Here is a 12,979-nt window from a genome sequence, read left to right on the forward strand (position 1 = left end):
CTAAGGGATATGGCGATGATTAGAAGGGTCCAGAAATTCCAAATGACTGCGGAAAGGGCCCGAGCTTGTCACGAACTCATTGGATGTCCATTTTGCATCCTAACGATGGTAGGTGGGATCGACACGCAGCTCGGCAGGGACAACCTTCAGTTCGAGGGTACACTTGTGCCGTGTTCGTGAAAGGGGCAGCGTTGACTGTCCAAAGGCTCGTTATACGGTGTACCTTCTCTTCTTCGCGTTACGTCATAAAAGAGTCCCAATCATTGGTGTTTCGAAAATTTTGAATATTTAAAATTTGATTCATAACCGCTTAAATTACTCGAAATAACTAATAATTATTGATAATAATTCATATTTAAATATTTTCGCGAATAACCGTAAATCGTTGATTTTTATAACATCTTTTTTTCCTTTTTTGTTTTGCGAGAGAACATGTGAAAATCCCTTTTGGTCATAGCTCTGTGGCAATTCGCTTCGATGCCAATAGACCTTCGAGCGAGCGATGACTCGATGATAGAGGCAAGCATACGAAGCATGGTAGGCTCAGAAAGTCGACCTTCATGTCGCGAAAAGGAAGTTCTTTGTGCTTGAACCACGGTGGAGTTGCGATTATGGGCTCGCGCCATTCATAATCCCCGTAAGTAAGAGATTTTTACTCGATGGTAATGACTTACAACATGCTATTAAGAGGAATTAAAAAGGAAGAGGGTTCTAAATTAAAATCATGATCAAATGGAGGGAAAGGGATGGAGATATTAGGAGGAAGGTTTGGTTAATCATGCGTGTGTGTATATATATATATATATCTCAAATTATTTCAATTTGATCTAAATATAACGCGATTCGGAGAACTTTGTGTATTAATAAATAAATTTACTCTTGGCTCTCATTTATATCTTTTTTCCATCTTTAAATAAATCGATATTTATGTCACTGATAACATCATAACTCAAATCTTTCAAATCTGTTCTTTCTTTCTCCCTCATAATTATATCTCCTTTTTTCCTTCATTGGTGTTTACTCTATCCGTTCAAATTCAGCGTTAAAACGATCCTGAAAAAAGGTACCTTTGCAAAAGAGGGCCGTCTTTGTAACTAACGATTAACATGATCGCGTGAGGTCTCAGCAGTCAGCGCACAGCAGAAACAGAAGCCAACTCCAACAACAACTCGAACTCAGCAGGATCAGAAGCAAAAGGGCAGAGTTTTGAAGTTCAACTTCACGACTTCTTGACGCTCGGAAGAGCGACGTCAAAGACCCATGTGCATCGCCGTGTTCCTCTGGCAGGCTCACCCTCTCTACCCATTCTTCCTCCTGCACAACCGAGACGAGTACCACGGTCGGTGAGTCTTTAACATCAGTCATCGCGAATCATTTCTCAATCTGGGTTCGGGAGAATTCCGCAAATCACGAAGAAAGTTTGTATCTTTTCTTGTTTCTGAAAGACCGACGGAACCAGTGGCTTGGTGGGACAATGGCGAAATCCTCGGAGGGAGAGATGGTCTGGCCGGTGGGACGTGGCTGGCTTGTTCGAGGAACGGCAGGATCGCTTTCGTCACCAACGTCAGAGAAGTCGCCAAAGGCCCCCAGCCCAGGAGCAGAGGAGACTTGCCTGTTCGTTTCTTGGAGGTGAGGAGTTTCTGACTCACTTTGCTTCTTTTTGTTTAATCTCGTGATGGGTCGATGTGAAAATCGGAGCTTTGTGTAGTTAATCGGTACGAGAGTTGCTTAGAATTCAGCTGATTCTACTAGATTTTGTGCTCCTGTTGTGATGGGATTGATCATCGGTGCCCTTTGTGATGCTCCTTATTGCGCGGTTGCAAGGTATGAGACTTGGCATCTTTAGTCCATAAACCAGTCCAGAGTGTTGACTCGAACTTGAATAAGCCTCATTTCCAATTTACTAATTCCGGTTGGATATGTCTTGTAAGTACTTAGATTAAGAACAGCATGCAAAACTTTTTATGTCAAGAAGAGAATACAGAAATTCCTGTTTGTATTGTCACCATTCAGCAGAATTTTCGTTCGGATGGATGTAGATTGCGGATGGTGGCGTAAGATGTGCTTGTTTATGATTGAACGATGTACTTATATTATTGTACTTATACTATATTTACGCTTACTTCCACCTTGAACATGAGCATGTCTTGTGATTGACATGGTATAATCCATTTGGTAATCTATTATCTCTGTGTTGTTGATCTCAAGTTGCATCGTTTTCATTAGATCAAATGTTATGTTGGATGATATCTTCAATGTCATATCACTCCATCCATTCTTAAGTGAATTGTCTCATCTATTGAAGATCGCGTCACCATCCTTATTTCACCTTACCTTTTTCAGAGCAAGATGAATCCCACCGAGTTTGCAGAAGAGGTTGTTATGGAGGCACATCAATATCGCGGATTTAACCTGATACTAGTGGATCTATGTTCCAAATCCATGATCTATGTGACCAATAGACCAAAAGATGACAAGGCTCTTGTTTCAGAGGTTCCTCCTGGGATCCACGTGCTATCAAATGCAAGTCTAGACACACCTTGGCCTAAGGTAAGAAGGTATCTTGCTCTGGTTGATTTTGTGTTGTCCTTGGTTTGTCTTTTCTATGTTGAAGTGGATTACAAGTTCAAGTTGGAAACTCAAGGCAGATAAAACCATTGCAAAAATGGCCAGTTGAATTGTTTGCCATGCATATTAGATTACAATCTCTACTGCGAGAATTCTAGACCTCGATTAGTTGATGGACTGCCTAATTAGCATTCCTCAACTACAAATTTTTTGAGCCCTTTACCTTATCAATTATTGATATACAAGCAGCATATAAATCTTCGTATTCTGGAAATGCATGCCTCCAGATCTATGACATTCCCATGGCAAATGAACTTTAAAAATGTCATCAATTGAGCATATCCATACACAGATGTACGTAAAGATGAACCACCCATATTTCTCCAGATTGGGAGGCTTTATTTGGATCCTCATATGAGTCGTGACTCTGCCTATTCGTGTTCTGTACTTTTTTGGAGGCTTTGGTACTGAACTTATTCAATTGTCATTGCTTCTCTCTGCAGTTTAGCAGTTTAGTAATATATTCTGATCAGGTCTTTTTGTTACTCAGGCTGTGCTATTGAGGAGTAATTTCGAAAAGTTTTTGGAAAAATATGGCACTGGTGAACTTCCAGCGGAAGATTTGGCAGATAAACTGATGACAGACATGACGAAGGCCGATAAAAGAACGCTTCCCGGCATTTATTCTGTAGAATTTGAGTATATGCTCAGTTCAATTTTTGTTGAGGCAAACACCGAGCAGGTATGGTTTTACGTTCCTCCTAATTTTATTTTGTGGTATGCAAGCACACTGTAAAACGTTTTGACAGAGTTTATTTACAAAGTGACGTGTGCAATCTAAATGTTTGACGGACGAGAACGTAGCAAGCGATATTCTTGCACGCACTTGGTGAACATGGAGGATGAGTAAGCTGATTGTAGTCAGTAATTGCACACCTAACAGAGTGGTTTACTTTTGTTCGACAACTAATAGGAGGTCATCGTGATTCGTGACACTTAACAGGAAACTCATGATAGTGCTTTCCAGATGATAATTATCCTTGTATCTGGACGATGAAAGGTCCACTGAGTGACCTTTTTGTGACATCACGAATTTCTCTCATGCTTAGGGACGTTATGGCACAAGAAGCATATCTGCTGTATCGGTGAAGACAAGCGGGGAAGTTGCCTTCTATGAAAAATACCTTGGGGAGGAAAGTTGGAAGGAGCACACAGTGAGTTACATGATGGAGCAGGTGGGTACCAGCTGAATGATTTCTTCCCTTCACTTTGCCGTGTCTGCAATTTTCGTAAGTCGTTTTCATTTTCAATACTCATGATGAAGCCTGATACACATAAGTTAGATTTAGCAACGATGCACGACAAGATGTAAGCCCCACAATAAGGGCAATGTTGTTCTAGGCGACTCGAACGAATGAAATTGGAGTACAATAAAAGACTGATCGAGCTTTTCAATCTTAAAGAGCAGCGAAAGTAGTTTTGGATATGGTCCATGAATCGGTGATCTCGGATCTGAACGTCGCACAATCTTCCCGCATCAAAAGCAGGATAAAAGTTCCTACTGAGAATGTGTCGTGGCAATGTCCATTCATACTTTATGAGATCTCTGCTGGCGTGGCTGGTGACTTACATTGTTGGAGGGATATTTTATGTATTAACCTCCAAACCTAAAACTATTGTAACGCGGTGTGCTGGATAAAATCAATAATAAGGCTACAAAATTTTTTCTTGAGGGGACTCCTGGGGGATATGTTTCAGAATTCAGAGCTTGACTATGTCAGTGAAAGGTTGAGCTCTCTGTAAATCATGTAGAGGTGAAGCCAGAGGCATTAGGTCACCGTGATCTGAAAATCTCAGTAATTTAAAATCGGACTCCATGCCAATATTAGAGCACTCAGTCGGGGCTCTCTTCAGAAGCATGACCATCTGTTATTAAGCGGGATATGCTGATTGTGCTTAAACACCACATGGGTAGAGCTTCATTTTGGTTTTTATGTGCTGCAAAAGAGCTCAACACAATAATGACAGTGCCAAACAGACCATGAAACATCATCTTCATGAAGCGACGCAAGGTTGTCGCTTAATGATGATGCTCAATTCCTCACCTGAAAATCTTCAAACAGCGGCGATCTTAGATCACTACTGATCAGTCATTGATCAAAAAATTAGTTTGATTAGATAGAGATTAAACTACCTCTCGAACGGCTTGTGTTGCTAAGGATTAGGAATGAACTGTGACAAAGTTTCTTTAGTCGTATGGTCACTCTGTTTGTCATTTACTTGGAGGCAGGTAACACGACAGATCATCAAATTTTGACCATTTTGTGTTTGTTATTAAGGAGAGTTACCAATCCTCCTCTTCATGGGGTTGGCCTTTTGGGCCAAAGCAAGGTTTCGGAAGGCCGTTGACTGGGATTTTTCTTGTTTTCACATATTTTTTTACCCCAACAATATCGTAACACGGTCTCTTGTATCCTTTTTTAGGTAATCATCTCATTTTTTCATTATTGATGCTCACTCTGTCCAAACTAAATGTTAAAAGGGGGCAACATTCTTAAAAAAAGGAACTTTGCAAATGAGCGCCGTCTTTGTAAGTAATGATTATGCCGCAGCGAACGAGAATTGCTACGCTCCGACGGCTTTTTCTCGAGATACAAAAATTCAGCAGCAGAAGCACAAAGCTCGAATTCACAGGATAAGAACAGTTTGACCAGTGGTGATTCTTATATGAATCGTTTTTCATACATAATCGCGCGAGTCCTCAGCAGAAACAGAAGCGAGAGGGCCAAGTTTTGAAGTTCAGCTTACGACTTCTTGACGCTCGCAAGAACGACGTGAAAGACCCATGTGTATCGCCGTGTTTCTCTGGCAAGCTCACCCCCTCTACCCATTCTTCCTCCTGCACAACCGAGACGAATACCGCAGTCGGTGAGTCTTTATATCAGTCGAGAGTCATTTCCCATTGTGGGTTCGGTAGAACTTCGCAAATCACGAAGAAAGTTTGTATCTTTTTGTTTCTGGAAGACCGACGGAACCAGTGGCATGGTGGGACAATGGCGAGATCCTTGGAGGGAGAGATGGTCTCGCCGGTGGGACGTGACTGGCTTGTTCGAGGAACGGCAAGATCGCTTTCGTCACCAACGTCAGAGAAGTCGGCAACGTCCCCGAGGCCAAGAGCAGAGGAGACTTGCCTGTTCGTTTCTTGGAGGTGAGGGGTTGCTGACTCACTTTGCTTCTTTTTGTTTAATTTCGTGATGGGTCGACGTCAAAATCGGAGCTTGTGTAGTAAATCGGTACGATAGTTGCTTAGAATTCAGCTGATTCTACTAGATTTTGTGATCCTCTGTGATGGGATTGATCATCGGTGCCCTTTGTAATGCTCCTAATTGCGCGGTTCCGAGGCATTAGACTTGGCATCTTTTGTCCAGGAACCAGTCCAGAGTAGTGATTTAAATTGAATAGGCCTCATTTCCAATGTTTGGTTCAGATTTGACATGTTTTGCGAGTACTTAGATTAGGAACAGCATGCAAAATTTTAATGTCGAGAAGAGACTACAGAAAGTCCTGTTTGTCACTATTTGGCGGTCGTTGATATGGATGTAGGTTGCGGCGGTGTAAGATTTGCTTTTTTATGATCGAATAATGTACTTCTGTACTTAATATTATTCTTCTTTTAGTCGGTTGTTTACAGAGTAATTACATCTCCGTAGATTCTGCATAGGAAGCAATGATATTGTACTGTCGTACTATGTTTATTGTTTATGCTTACTTCCACCTTGAAGTTGAGCCTGTTTTGTGGTTGACACAGTATCATCCATTTGGTATGTGATCACGTGATCTCTTTGTAAGAGGTGGTATCTAGTTTCTCTGTGCCGTTGTTCTTGAGTTGCAGAGTTTCCATCAGATCAGATGTTATGTTGGATGATATCTTCAATGTCATATCATTCCACCCATTCTTAAGTGAATCGTCTTTTCTATTGAAGATCACGTCACAATCCTGATTTCACCTTACCATTTTCAGAGCAAGAAGAATCCCACCGAGTTTGCAGAAGAGGTTGTGATGGAGGCACATCGATATAATGGATTTAACCTGATACTAGTAGATCTATCTTCCAAATCCATGGTTTATGTGTCCAATAGACCAAAAGATGACGAGGTTCTTGTCTCGGAGGTTCCTCCTGGGATCCATGTGCTATCAACTGCAAGTCTAGACACTCCTTGGCCTAAGGTAAGAAAATATCTTGCTCTGGTTGATTTTGCATTGTCCTTGATTTGTGTTTTCCATGTTCAAGTGGATTACAAGTTCAAGTTCGAAAGTCGAAGCAGATAAAACTGTTGCAAAAATGGCCAGTTTAATATATTTGCCAAGCCTGTTAGATTACGAGCTCTACCGAGAGCATTCTGGACTTTGATTGGTTGAGGGACTATCTAATTAGCATTCCTCAACTACAAAATTTTTTAGGCCTTTACCTTATTAATCATTGATATATAAGCAGCTTTAAAATCTTCATACTCAGGAAATGCATGCCTTCAGATCCATGACATCCCGTGGCAAATGAACTTTTAATATGTCATCAACTGTGTATATCAATTCACAGATGTACGTAAAGATGAATCACCCACAATTCTCCACATTGGGATGCTTTATTTGGATCCTCATATGAGTAGTGACTCTGCCGTTTCGTGTTCTGTACTTTTTTGGAGGCTTCAATGCTGAATTTATTCAATTGTCATTGCTTCTCTTTGCAGTTTAGCAGCCTAGTAATATATTCTGATCGGGTCTTTTGTTACTCAGGCTGTTCGATTGAGGAGTAATTTCGAAAAGATTTTGGAGAAATATGGCGGCGGTGAATTTCCAGCAGAAGAAATGGCCGAGGAACTGATGATGGACACGACTAAGGCTGATAAAACAACGCTTCCCGGCATTTATTCTGTAGAATTTGAGTATTTGCTCAGTTCGATCTTTGTTGAGGCAAACACCGAGCAGGTAAGATTATGCATTCCTCTTATAGAGACTTTTTTCTGCGGTATGCAAGCACATTGCACCACATTTTAACAGAGCGTATTTGTGAAACGACCTTCCTTTTTTGTGACGTTGCCTATTTTCTTTTCGTGGTTAGGGATGTTATAGCACGAGAAGCATATCTGCAGTATTGGTGACGACGAACGGGGAAGTCGCCTTTTACGAGAAGTACCTTGAGGAGGAAAGTTGGAAAGAGCACACATCGAGTTACATGATGGAGCAGACGGGTACCGGTTGAGTGATTTCTTCCCTTCGCTTTGCTCGTGTGCACTATTTTGGCAAGTCAGTTTTCGTCCTCCGTACTCTGTGACGAAGCCGATACAAAGGAGTTGATTCACAACTATGTGCAATAAGATGTAATCCCCACAACAAGGGCAATGTTGTTCCATATTGAAGAGCAGCAAACAAGTGATCTTGCGGTGGCTTTCTAAGAAGGGAACAATGGCGGTCTTTCGTAGACATGATAGCATGCCTCTTTTTCAGAGTAAGTAACGATTTATCTAACATGGGAATCAATCTCTTCAGCAAGATTAAAGCAATGTTTGAACGTTCTAGTTTAGCTTCATTCCCTTTCGGCTTGAGGCTGCTCTTCTTGCTTTCTTGGTTGATGAAAAATAGATTTGAGTGCCTGGAGACCTTCTTCCGTCTGCCCTTCGCCTAGCGGCCGTCTCAACTAGAACTTACGAGGGCAGTACCTTGTACTCAACAAGAAATCTTAGTGCATTTCCTGAACATATTTCAAATCTTAGTGCATTTCCTGAACATATTTCTTTCTTCTAGATCATCGCATCGAGTTGCTCTTTGATAGGGAGACCACCCATACACACATGGGTGACTTCGGATTTAGGCACGAAAGAGTTCCTGGCCTCGAAGAGTTCTTTCGGTGATCTCGGATCTGAACGTCAATCATCCCACATCAGAAGCAGGATGAAAAGTTTTTTTCTAAGAATGTGTCGTGTGGCAAATATCCGTTCATACTTTATGAGGTCTCTGCCGGTGTGGCTGGCATCGTCGGACATTTTGTGTACAAACCTCCAATCTCGTAATGCGACGTGCCGGAAATAATCAATGATGAGAAGAAAAAACCATTTCTATATACGGCGAGGCATTGGGCCGCCAAGGAATCTCGAAATGATCACGGGCTGAACCGATCGAAGGCCCGGCCCGCGTCGATTAGCACACAGGAGGTTTTGCTAAATCGGAAAAGGCAAGTCAACGACTGTTGTCGGTTTTCAATTTCAAGACGAACAGAGGACAGCGCAACTTCACATTTGATTAGCACAAGATAATTGCTAATTATAGCCTCAGTTGTTGATGTGATGTGATAGCCTAGCTACAGCAATTTGATCGTGGATCGTCCTTTTCGTCATTATTAGGAAGCTTCTGCCACGCCTAACATTCTTCACCCTCGCTTTATCAACTTGGTCCCCGCCAATGACCTTTTATGAACAACAAACAACAGAGACGGCAAGGCGACCTTTTGATTCTTGTGCAGGCTGCAGATAAGCAAAGTTCGCTCGCAAACAGACACATTCTTCATCATCTTTTATCAAGGAGAGACGTAGCCCCATCTACTGCTTTCATTGCTATGTTACAAGGCAAAACCCCAAAAAAGAAAAAGGATACACATGTAGCGAGGCCTCAATTCTACATCACTGTCCATTTCAGGACACATCCGATTTGTTCAAGTGGCGCAAGTGACGCACGTGCAACCGGGTCCGCACCGGCAGTTGGCCCGTCCCGTCCCGGCTGCAGCAGTGGCCGACCCACAGCTGCAGGGGTTACAGCCACAGTGGTCCCCGCACGAGCACTTCTTGGGGTCCATTCCTCCGGCTTCTGTGCCCGAGGTGGCGCACCTGCACAATTCATTATCCAATTAGGCATGGATTGCGGGTAGTGGATGCGAGCACGATGTGCACGCGGCGCTCGAAGTATATTCGCATATTCCTCTGAGGTTCTCACCTCATGTATTATTCACATGATCTAATCAGTAAAAGTATCTCTGGTACTCTCGACCTAATTAGACTAGGTGGGACCTCGCGAAAGGTCCATTTGACACAAGAATGCCGCGAGTCTAGTTTACATGTACCAGCGAGAACCTTCAGAGGAAGTATAAAAGCCCAAAAGACTAACAAAAGTCACCTGCACGAGGCGCTGCCGGTGCAAGGGTAAGAGCAGCCACACCTGTCGTTACAGGCGGCAGCGCGAGCGCAAGTTCCGGCGGTCAGGTCGGACATGGCTGGGTTTTTCTCACGGCTGCAGAACTACTTCGTTTCCCCGGAGCGTAGGGATATACAGAGAGCTTCGTGGAAGGTGGCGGGGTGCGAAGAAGCACTACAAAAAAATATGTAATTTGCGACGGAAATTTTCCGTCGGAAATTTGCGACGAAATTTGCAACAGATTATACTTTCCGTCGCAAATTTGCGACAGAATTTTCGACGGATGAAAAATCCGTCGGAAATTTGCGACGGAATTTTTATCCGTCGCAACGGAAAAAAGTTCGTCGCAAATTTCCGACGGAAAAAAAAACCGTCGCAAAATCCGTCGCAAATTTGCGACGGAAAGAAGTTCGTCGCAAATTTGCAACGGAAAATAAATCCATCGCAAAAAGTTCGTCGCAAATTTCCGACGGAAAAAAAAACCGTCGCCAAATCCGTCGCAAATTTGTGACGAAACGAACGTCCGTCGCAAATTTGTAGTTTATCGCCCGTGATATTCCAACCTATCTCTCTCTCTCTCGCTCTCTCTCGCTTTTCTCCTTCTTTCATATGTCTGAAATCAGCAAAATCCGCGCACGCACATATTAATCTCGGTGAAGCTTTTGTACCGGTAAGTATCATAGCTAGCTTCGTGACTATTCATCGTTGAATTGTAATTTCTTTTATTTTATATATGTTTATGTTTGTTTTTTTTTCGTATCTGCATCACCGGTTTAACGACCGGCGACCGGCAACACCTCGCCGGCCTATGGATGAGGCCGAACGGCCACGCCGTTTTGCGACGGAAATAGTTTCCGTCACAAATTTGCGATGAATAAATGAAAATTCCGTCGCAAATTTGCGACGGAATCAAGGATCCGTCGCAAATTTTGCGACGAATTTCCTTGATTCCGTCGCAAATTTGCGACGGAATGAAGGATCCGTCGCAAATTTGCGACGAATTTCCTTGATTCTGTCGCAAATTTGCGACGGAATGACGGATCCGTCGCAAATTTGCGAGGGATGAATTCTGTTTCCATCGCACATTAAAAATTATTAAAAAATGATTCTTAAGTGATTATTCTTTTTGGGTATGTGTCTAATTGAAGGTCTCGTAATCCAAGTGGACGTTGCAATTCTCATCAAATTGACCACTTTCTCCTACCAATATTACAGTCAAATATTTGGGTAAGTCTTCTTTACATGGTAATTTTTTCTATTTTTGCAATTTCATATTAATTATTGCGTGAATAACAAAAATTATAATTTCCAAAATTTTATGGTTTTAATTAAGAACAATAGATATGATATTTTAAATATTTTACCAGAATTTTTTATTTTAATACAGACACAATGCAAAGAGAAAGGGCTCGGATGTATAATAAGAACTTATCTGGACGTCAAGGATTGACAGATGAGTTTCGTACTGGGTTGGAACTATTTTTAGACTTTGCTAATAGTAAATATGAGTTCATGGATGGAAATAAGTTAAGGTGTCTATGTAAAAAGTGCGATAATAGTAAATTTCTTGTGTGTGATCAAGTTAGAGAACACCTTACTAGATTTGGGTTTAGTCCGAACTATTATAATTGGACTTCCTATGGTGAACCATTTATATATGATGAAAGATATGGAAAAAGTGACAAATTTTCAGTTAGGGAAGAATGTGGCTATTATGAGCAATTGAACCCATACGAGAGGATGGTGATTGATGCAGCTAGTTATAATTTTGTCATAGAATCAAATCATGCAAGTACTAGTTTTACTCCTACACGTGAACAAGTGGGTACTAGTCATGCTTCACAATTGGAAGATATAGGAGTAACGGGTTTTGATGAGAATGTCTATAATGAAACTTTTCAATCTAATCGGTTAGGATGTGTTGAAAGCAGCAGATGAACCTTTATGGGCAGGTTGTGAGGACCACACTAAGTTATCGGTGATGTGCCGACTATTAAATATCAAGGCGAGCATAATGTGTCTGCGGATTGCTTCAACTCTTCTGTTGCAGTAATGCGGGAATCATTGCCTCGTGATAACATCATGCCAAGTGATTTTTATGATATAAAAAAGCTAGCGGATAACTTAGGTCTTCCGGTTGTAAGGATTGATGTATATAGTAGGGGTTGTATGATATATTGGAGAGATGATGAAAATGCAGAATCTTGCAAATTCTGTAGCCAACCTAGGTACAAGATTAACAGGAGGCTGGGTTGTAATCAGAAGCGTAGACCATGCAAGCAAATGTTTTATCCGCCCTTAATCCCGCAGTTGCAAAGGCTTTATGCGTCTAAAGCCCATCGCGAACACATGACTTGGCATGCAAATCATGAAACAGAAGAGGGTCTAATGTGTCATCCTTCAGATGCGGAGGCATGGCAACATTTTGATAGAACATACCCTGAGTTTGCGATGGAGCCTCGGAACATCAGGTTAGGTCTCTGTGCCGATGGGTTTGCTCCATTTGGGAAAACAGGAAAAAGTTATTCATGTTGGCCAGTTATCTTAACGCCGTACAATCTTCCACCTGGTATGTGCATGAAGACACCTTATATGTTTTTGACATTGATCGTGACAGGGCCGCAAAATCCGAAAAAGTTGATAGATGTTTATATGCAACCATTGATTGAGGAGTTACAACGGCTATGGGTTGAAGGTGTCCCTACGTATGACGTTTCTACCGATCAAACATTTGTAATGAAGGTCGCCCTTCTTTGGACGATAAATGACTTTTCACTTACGGAATGTTATCTCGGATGGAGTACAATTGGGATCTTAGGATGTCCGATATGTTTGGAGAGGTCAAAGTCATTTAGATTAAAACATGGAAAGAAGCCTAGCTATTTTGACCGTCACAGACAATTTTTACCGCCAAGTCATCCTTTCAGAAGGAATAAGAAAGAGTTCACCAAGAATAGGACTGAAAGAACGCGTCCACCATTGAGGTTGACCGGCGATCAAATTTGGGAGCGTGTGCATGACTTTCCAACTGTTGTTGAGAACCCGCACGGCACGACTTTTACGTACGGAAGTACACATAAGTGGACAAAACGCAGTATATTTTGGGATCTACCATATTGGAAGGCCCATCTTATTCATCATAATCTTGACGTCATGCACATAGAAAAGAATATTTTTGACAATGTCATAAATACTGTGATGGATGTCGCCGGAAAAACAAAAGACAAC

At 41.8% G+C, this 12,979-nt stretch overlaps 2 protein-coding genes and 1 pseudogene across 4 annotated transcripts; 2 read left to right on the forward strand and 1 right to left on the reverse strand.

Moving 5' to 3' along the window:
* Positions 1 to 1,095: 1,095 nt before the first annotated feature.
* Positions 1,096 to 5,094, forward strand: LOC115672828 (uncharacterized). Of its 3 annotated transcripts, none has more exons than XM_056313976.1 (6): positions 1,096 to 1,343; positions 1,446 to 1,629; positions 2,344 to 2,550; positions 3,119 to 3,310; positions 3,678 to 3,803; positions 5,053 to 5,094. In XM_056313976.1, exons 1-6 carry the CDS (start codon positions 1,261 to 1,263, stop codon positions 5,077 to 5,079), a joined length of 819 nt encoding a protein of 272 aa, XP_056169951.1. In that variant the 5' UTR covers positions 1,096 to 1,260; the 3' UTR covers positions 5,080 to 5,094. The 3 variants fall into 3 exon arrangements, with proteins under 3 accessions (XP_056169951.1, XP_056169949.1, XP_056169950.1); XM_056313974.1 differs by lacking the exon at positions 5,053 to 5,094 and adding an exon at positions 3,954 to 4,300; XM_056313975.1 differs by lacking the exon at positions 5,053 to 5,094 and adding an exon at positions 4,032 to 4,300.
* A 180-nt stretch (positions 5,095 to 5,274) lies between these two features.
* Positions 5,275 to 8,156, forward strand: LOC115672829 (uncharacterized; annotated as a pseudogene).
* Positions 8,157 to 9,275: 1,119 nt separating this feature from the next.
* On the reverse strand, positions 9,276 to 9,917 carry LOC115672830 (EC protein III-like). Its single transcript, XM_030594785.2, has 2 exons — positions 9,734 to 9,917; positions 9,276 to 9,447 (listed from the first exon to the last, which is right to left on the reverse strand). The coding sequence occupies exons 1-2, from the start codon at positions 9,826 to 9,828 to the stop codon at positions 9,276 to 9,278; spliced, it is 267 nt and encodes an 88-aa protein (XP_030450645.1). The 5' UTR covers positions 9,829 to 9,917.
* Positions 9,918 to 12,979: the final 3,062 nt, after the last annotated feature.

The sequence above is a fragment of the Syzygium oleosum genome, unplaced genomic scaffold (genome assembly GCF_021117445.2).
Source record: "Syzygium oleosum isolate NSW1041296 unplaced genomic scaffold, Sole_v2.1 Sole_v2.08, whole genome shotgun sequence".
Taxonomy (NCBI): domain Eukaryota; kingdom Viridiplantae; phylum Streptophyta; class Magnoliopsida; order Myrtales; family Myrtaceae; genus Syzygium; species Syzygium oleosum.

Excerpts from the sequence above, each read along its gene's own strand:
- LOC115672830 (XM_030594785.2), bottom strand. The coding sequence starts at position 9,828 with ATGTCCGACCTGACCGCCGGAACTTGCGCTCGCGCTGCCGCCTGTAAC. Across the intron at positions 9,448-9,733 it reads ACCGGCAGCGCCTCGTGCAG|GTGCGCCACCTCGGGCACAG; the intron begins GTGACTTTTGTT and ends TGAATTGTGCAG.
- LOC115672828 (XM_056313974.1), top strand. The coding sequence starts at position 1,261 with ATGTGCATCGCCGTGTTCCTCTGGCAGGCTCACCCTCTCTACCCATTC. Across the intron at positions 2,551-3,118 it reads TAGACACACCTTGGCCTAAG|GCTGTGCTATTGAGGAGTAA; the intron begins GTAAGAAGGTAT and ends TTTGTTACTCAG. Across the intron at positions 3,311-3,677 it reads TTGAGGCAAACACCGAGCAG|GGACGTTATGGCACAAGAAG; the intron begins GTATGGTTTTAC and ends TCTCATGCTTAG.